The sequence below is a fragment of the Salvelinus namaycush genome, chromosome 38, assembly GCF_016432855.1.
Source record: "Salvelinus namaycush isolate Seneca chromosome 38, SaNama_1.0, whole genome shotgun sequence".
NCBI classification, from domain to species: domain Eukaryota; kingdom Metazoa; phylum Chordata; class Actinopteri; order Salmoniformes; family Salmonidae; genus Salvelinus; species Salvelinus namaycush.
The window spans coordinates 20442702-20450434 of NC_052344.1; the positions used below are offsets into that span (position 1 = coordinate 20442702).

The 7733-nt window shown below is 40.5% G+C and overlaps 1 protein-coding gene across 1 annotated transcript; it reads left to right on the forward strand.

Moving 5' to 3' along the window:
* The first annotated feature begins 3026 nt into the window (after positions 1 to 3026).
* Positions 3027 to 5093, forward strand: LOC120032308 (fish-egg lectin-like). The gene is made up of 5 exons (XM_038978338.1): positions 3027 to 3081; positions 3197 to 3430; positions 3608 to 3825; positions 3959 to 4077; positions 4675 to 5093. The coding sequence occupies exons 1-5, from the start codon at positions 3027 to 3029 to the stop codon at positions 4814 to 4816; spliced, it is 768 nt and encodes a 255-aa protein (XP_038834266.1). The 3' UTR covers positions 4817 to 5093.
* The last annotated feature ends 2640 nt before the right edge of the window (positions 5094 to 7733 follow it).

A 7733-nucleotide genomic window follows, 5' to 3' on the forward strand; every position in this document is an offset into this window, starting at 1 on the left:
CCAGGGAGCTTTACAAAAGCCTCATGAAGAAGGGCAGTGATTGGTAATTGGGTAACAATGACAAATCAGATATTGAATATGTATTTAATTTAACATTTATTTAACTAGGCAAGTAGGTTAAGAACAAATTCTTATTTACAATGACGGCCTACCAAAAGGCCTCCTGCGGGGACGGGGGCTGGGATTACAAATGTAATAAAAATATAGAACAAAACACACATCACGACAAGAGAGACACCACAACACTATATAGAGACCTAAGACAACAACATAGCATGGCAGCAACACATGAAAACACAGCATTGTAGCAACACAACATGACAACAACATGTTAGCAACACAACATGGCAGCAGCACAGCAGGGTAGCAGCGCAAAGCATGGTACAAACATTTTTGTGCATAGACAACAGTATAAGAGGCAAGAAGGTAGAGACAACAATACATCACGTGAAGCAGCCACAACTGTCAGTAAGAGTGTCCATGATTGAGTCTTTGAATGAAGAGAATGAAGCATGGTCACGTTAATAATTATGCTGTGGATGATGTTTTAAACGACCCAGATACAACAAAGATACATTGGTCCTTCTGAACTGAGCTGCAGGACAGGAAGGAAACTGATTAGTCATTTTAAAACAGCTAAAGTTCAATGGCTGTGATGGGAGAAAACTGAGAAGGGATCAACAACATTGTAGTGACTCCACAATAATGACCTGAATTACAGAGTAAAAATCATTATAAAATGTACAGAATAAAATATTACAAAACATGCATATGTATGCAACAAGGCAACAAAATGAACACAGCAACGGAATACACGTTTTGGCCTAAATGCAAAGCCTTATGTTTGGGGTAAATCCAACACAACACATCACTGAGTAACTGCCTCCTTATTTTAAAGCATGGTGGTGGCTGCATCATGCTATGAGTATGCTTGACATTGGCAAAGACTGGGGGAGTTTTTCAGGATGAAAAGAAACAGGATGGAGCTAAGTACAGGCAACATCCTAGAGGACAACCTGTTTCAGTCTGCTTCACACCAGACACCGGGAGAGGAATTCACCTTTCAACAGGACTAAGACACATCTACACTGATTGGTTACCAAGAAGACAGTGAATGTTCAATGAGTGGCCAAGTTACAGTTTTGAGTTAAGTCTGCTTGAAAATCTTTGGCAACACTTGCAAATTGCAGTCTAGCCATGATCCACAACACCTTTACATAAACTATATGACCTAGTGGGGCCTAACCCGAACCACGAAAACCATCCCCAGACCATTATTTCTCATCCACCAAACTTTACAGTTGGCAATATGCATTCAGGCAGGTAGCGTTCTCCTGGCATCTGCCAAACCCAGATTCATCTGTCGGACTGCCACCTCAATTACCTCGACTAAGCTGTGCCCCCCCCCCCCCCCCCCCCCCCCACACACATTGACTCTGTACCGGTACCCCCTCTATATAGCCTCGCTACTGTTATTTTACTGCTGCTCTTTAATTATTTATATATTTTTTAAATGTACTTATCCATTTTTTACTTAATACTTATTTATTTCAACTGCATTGTTGGTTAAGGGCTTGTAAGTAAGAATTTGTCACGACTTCCGCCGAAGTCGGCTCCTCTCCTTGTTTGGGCGGCGTTTGGCGGTCGACGCCACCGGCTTTCTAGCCATCGCCGCTCCATTTTTAATGTATCCATTTCTTTTGTCTTGTTCCCTGCACACCTGGTTTTCATTCCCCAATCAATTCATATGTATTTATTCCTCTGTTCCCCATCATGTCTTTGTGTAAGATTGTTTGTGTTACGTGTATTTTGATATTGTGGATATTGTTACGCGCATTACTTTTTGTCTATGTTCCGTGTTTGGGCACATTTTATGTTACTTTGTGCTGTCATTTTGACCGGAATAAAAAGTGTGCCTGTTCACTACACTCTGCTCTCCTGCACCTGACTTCGCCTTCTATACACACTCCTAACAGCATTTCGGCGCATGTGACAAACACTATTTTATTTGATTTTATTTGAGATGGTAAAGCGGGATTCATCACTCAAGAGAAGGCGTTTCCACTGCTCCAGAGTCCAATGGCGGCGAGATTTACACCACTCCAGCCGACACTTGGCATTACGCATAGTGATCTTAGGCTTGTGTACGGCTGGTCGGCTATGGAACCAATTTCATGAAGATCCCAACGAACAGTTCTTGTGATGACATTGCTTTCATAGGTAGTTTGGAACTCGGTAGTGAGTGTTGCAACCGAGGACAGACTATTTTTACGCGCTACACACTTCAGCAGTTGGCAGTCCAGTTCTGTGAGCTTGTTTGGCCTACCACATCGCGGCTGAGCCGTTGATGCTCCTAGATGTTTCCACTTCACAATAACAGCACTTACAGTTGACCGGGGCAGCTCTAGCAGGGCAGAAATTTGACGAACTGACTTGTTGGAAAGGTGGCATCCTATGACTGTGCCAAGTTGAAAGTCATTGAGCTCTTCAGTAAGGCCATTCTAATACCAATGTTTGTTTATGTAGATTGCATGGCTGTTTGCTCGATTTTAGACACCTGTCAGCAACGGGTGTTGCTGAAATAGCTGAATCCACAAATGTGTAGTTGTGTCCACATACTTTGTATATATAGTGTAGCTTGAAGAAGATTTTAAAAGAGAAATGGGCAAATATTGCACAATATAGGTGTGCAAAGCTCTTATGAGACTAACCCTTGAAGAAATCCAAGGTGGGTGTGGACTTTCTATAGGCACTGTATTTCAAAATGTAAACATGGCAAATGCATATTTCAATGTAAACACAGAAAACATGAGAATAACAAAGGAATGATCTTTGTCATCAGGTGACTTTAACACAACTCTCCTCTCTCCCGGACACCGGACACCATCAAGTCTTCGTTTAACAGGTGGAACAGGAACCCATCATTGGTGAAAGGTATGTGCAGGGCTATAAAAGCTCAGTCTTGCAAGGGGACAATTGAAGTCTGGTGTACAACCAAACTTATACTGTAGATCTACAGAGACATCATGAGAGTCACTGCAGCCGTCCTACTGGTCCTCTGTCTCCTGGCCGTCAGTCATGGTAAGTTACCATCATCTGAAACATGCTTGCTCAACTTGGAGTTGATGAAATTTGCTCCATAATGTCATCCTCCTTTTTCTTGGTGTACTCTACTCATATGTCTTTGTCTCCATAGCATGGGACTGTCAGAAGGTAGTAAACATCAAGAATCTGATGCAGATCGATGCAGGACTGGGGCAAGTGGTTGCTACGGACACAAGTCAAGTCCCCTACTACCTTGTAGGTGATACATGGATCCGCCTGCCTGGTTCCCTGAAGCATATCACTGTAGGACCAGCAGGGATCTGGGGTGTCAACAAGGCAGACTCAATCTACAAGTATGTGGCCGGTAACTGGGTGCAAGCTGCCGGTAAGTGGAAAGCATTACTCAATATTTATCCAGACGACACCTTCTTTTTAGCTTTCCTGATATCATCAGGCTGTTGATTTTTTTTAAAATTGTAACTTGTAGGTCATTTGGCAGTACTGACAGATATGTGCTCCTTGTTTGCTTGTCCGTCCGTCTGTCTGTCTTTGTGGTCTTCAGGCCTTCTGAAACAGTTGGATGCTGGAGGTGAACAGTTTATTGTGGGGGCTAACATGGCCGATACTCCATTCTGTCTGACACGTAGTGCCACAGTTGGTTACAAGGGTCCAGGCTCACCCATTCCATGGACAGGATTGCCAGGAGCTGTGAAGTACTACAGTTGTGGACCCTTTGGGTGCTGGGCAGTCAACAAGAATGATGATATCTTCTTAATGAGTGTAAGATCTGGGAAAGAGTGTGAGAGCTGGAGTAGAGTAGTAGAGGATGGAGAGTGTCAGTTATTCTAAAACTGTTTCATATTCTAACTGTTGAAATGGTCCTAAAACCCTGATTGAATCTGTTTGTTTCCAGCTGAATCAAGAATGCCAAAACAAGGGGTGGAGTCACATTGATGGCAAGCTTTCCATGATTGAGGTGGCAACTGATGGTAGTGTCTTTGGGGTCAACTCTGCGGGTAGTGTTTTTACCAGGTAAGGTTGCTACTGAACTATGTGTATGATAATGGTATACCTTTAATTATAATTCTTATCCTTACTGTACATGCTTTGTGAAGCTCTTTACACAACAACTAAAATACTGTAGATACATAAATAAAATCAGTCAAATATAATCAGATCTAAACTTATAGGACTTATAAAGAAATGTGTAGACAGTGTAAGGTAAAGTGGGATGTCCTGTAAAGCTACAGTTTGTGATAAAACAACAACTTCCCAGAAACCCCACCACTTGTTTTGGTAAACAGCTGAGGAATGTAGTTAGAGACATGTAACCACTCTCAAATCCATACATGGAGCTACGGATGCAAAGACACATCAATTATTTGTTTAAAAAAATATATCTAACATGTTTTTTAAAGCTATACATTGTTTGTTTACAATAACATTGTTGACAAACATTTGAGTAAAAACTTACATTTTGTCTTCTGACGTGGTTGAATAAAGCTCAAGAGGCAGAAGTTATATTCTTAAAAATCAATGGCTATAATCAATTATTCAAGTCCATAATGGATGTACTTAAAAAGATGGATAGTCTTTAAAACATGAACCCCAACCCTTTCTTCAACACAGAGATGGCATCACAGCCAGTAAACCAGAGGGCACCGGATGGAGCAATATCCCAATGTCCATGCGCATGAGCCACGTGACCTACGACCTGGGCCGTCTTTGGGTCATCTCCAAGTCTGCCGTCACCATGGTGTGCACACCTTAGCCTCTCCTCTGCATCTGATGGCTGTTCGGGATCTGTCTAAAGTTCACTTGCTAACTCATTGATGTCTCTTTCTGGAACAGTCTTCTGCTTGAGAATGCCCAACATTAGTTCATAAGAATCCTTCATTCTAAAACCTACTACTCTACCTATACTGTTCAGTACTTTATCTTTGTCAATAGTAATCACTGATCTTAATATCTTGCTCACCAGCCACATGGGTTTTGCTGTGCTTCAGAGGTCATTCATATAGATGGATGGAATCCTTTTCAATGCTTATTATGTCATTATATAATCATTTCCCACTAAAATAAAGCATTAAGTTTGAAGCTATTGTAATTTCCGTGTTTCTTTGTTTTCATATTGACCAGGGGGATTTTAGTTTGCTCTGCCAGTGGTGGTTTTAGCATGTACATCTTGGTGGGGAAAACAGATCAAATTGTTTTAGATACATTCCAGCAAAGCCACTACACAACACAACATTAAACCAGTGGTGGAAAAAGTAATCAATTGTCATACTTGAGTAAAAGTCAAGATACCTTAATAGAAAATGACTCAAGTAAAAGTGAACGTCACCAAGTAAAATACTACTTGATTAAAAGTCTAAAAGTATTTTGTTTGAAATATACTTAAGTATTAAAAGTAAATGGAATTGCTAAAAATGTACATAAGTATCAAAAGTAAAAATTCCTTATTTTAAGTAAACCAGACGACACAATAAAAAAATTGACGGATCGCTAGGGGCATACTCTAACACTCAGACAACATTTATAAATGATGCATGTGTGTTTAGTGAGTCCACCAGATCAGAGGCAGTAAGGATGACCAGGGATGTTCTCTGATAAGGGTGTGAATCGGACCATTTACTTTTGGGTGCCAGAGAAAATGTATCGAGTAAAAAGTACATTGTTTTTTTTGGAATGTAGGTAAGTAAAAGTACAAGTTGGCAAAAATATAAATAGTAAAGTAAAGCACAGATACCAAAATGTTTTACTTAAGTAGTACTTTAAAGTATTTTTTACTTAAGTACTTTACACCACTGCATTAAACAATCCATTAATTGCAGTATAAGGGTGACAGACAGTGCCCACAAACTGTTAGGGCCTACATAAAGCTATCCAGACAGCAGAGCTTTCCTTTCAGCACCATGGAGTGAATCCTTACCACCAATACACCTGACTATCAGCGGAGCCTGGCAACCTGGTCTCAGAGTAATTAGTATTATTCTGTACGTAAATCCGGGACCACTATTTAGTATGATATGTTACATTTCGTATGGGATGTATTCATTTGTGGATGTCCATTACCATTTTCATAAGATATATGTTACGAATTATAATTTGTATTATATGTTACGAACTTGCAAAGCGTACAATATGTTACATATTCTGGTTAGGTGGCTAACGTTAGCTAGCTGGCTAATGTTAGCAAGGCTAGGTTAGGGATTAAGTTTAGGAATTAGGTTAAAGGGTTAAGGTTAGGGGAAGGGTTAGCTAAAAGGTTTAAGGTTAGGGGAATGGTTAGCTAACATGTTAAGTAGTTGTGAAGTACCTAATAAATAGTAAGTAGTTGAAGTTGCTAATCAGCTACATTGCTAAAGCTAGCCGTGATGAGATTCAAACGCGTTATACGCCCACCCATCCACCCAGACTTAAGTAATCATGTGTCATACCAAACCTAACATATCATACTAATTTGAGTGTCCCAAACTTACGTTTATGAGACCAGGCTGAGCATCGTCTGGCAGCAATACAGTTCATTCGGCCTAATTTACTGCATTTTATAAAAACATAGCTGATATGGCTGACTTGACATAAATATGGTTTCTACGGATTCCTTGTGGATTGGTGTAACTCGATAAGAATCACATTCTGCTTCAATAATAGTGAATGCAGACATGAGTTTAGACTTTTGAACCATACACAAATATTATTACATTTATGTTCAGTAAATTCATCATGTTTGTTCTGATCATTAGCAAACGAGCTGCGACGAGGTAGGCCTATTCCTTCAGTACTTTCAAAATGGACACCGACAGAAATTCAGATGTTATTTCAGATAAATTCCGCAATGTGTTGAGGCCTTAACTTTACTCTTCATTAAATCACCACAGACACACACACACACAGAGAGAGAGAGAGAGAGAGAGAGAGAGAGAGAGAGAGGATCACGAGGATCCACTATTTTAGGCAATATACCGACTCACAGACAGCGCATTGAGCAAACAATACAACCCTTGCAAAATCAACTGAAATTACATGGGTCTATTAATGAACATTTAGTTGAAAACAAATATTTGAATGGAAAGAGACTGTCACTGGTAAACATGGTTACAGACCCAACAACATTGTATAGTGTCCCCTCCTCATGGAGAAAAACACGAGCTAATTATAATACACAAAGTAAGCAAAACAATTAATTGTGTGGGTGGCTCCTTCATAGGCCACCCACACACATTTATCCACTTGCAAGATATTTACAGCTTCCAAATAGTGGTGAGTGGAAAGAGACATCTGTTACACAAAACACCAAAAAGTTTAATGTCAAATTTGGCAATTGTCAGTAGGGCCGAATTTATGCGTCCACTGCTGTTGCCGCGCGTTTCGGTGCCGGCCACTCATCTCTGCCTGGGCAAAATGTCAGTGTTCTCGTTGAACCACATCGTATTTGAGTGTAGGCTATACCATTATTTTTCAAGTCCATTCGCTCATTTGTCATGCCTCTAACATGCGGTAATCCTAAAGAGTTGTGTAATAGCCTACAGTTTTTGTGAATGTCTCATTTCTCACCCTGGCTCTATCTGCTACATGATTTATGTTGGTGGAGCGTCACAGCGATGCTTCTAGCCAACAGAGGAGCCGCTGGGAATAAACAAGCAAAATATTTTGCACCCCTGCCTTATCACAGGGCGGCATCAGAG

What these genes read in the sequence shown, in the direction of transcription:
- LOC120032308 (XM_038978338.1), top strand. Translation starts at nt 3,027, where the DNA reads ATGAGAGTCACTGCAGCCGTCCTACTGGTCCTCTGTCTCCTGGCCGTC. An exon ending in TCTCCTGGCCGTCAGTCATG is followed by an intron (nt 3,082 to 3,196) that starts GTAAGTTACCAT and finishes TTGTCTCCATAG; the next exon opens with CATGGGACTGTCAGAAGGTA. An exon ending in TAACTGGGTGCAAGCTGCCG is followed by an intron (nt 3,431 to 3,607) that starts GTAAGTGGAAAG and finishes TGTGGTCTTCAG; the next exon opens with GCCTTCTGAAACAGTTGGAT.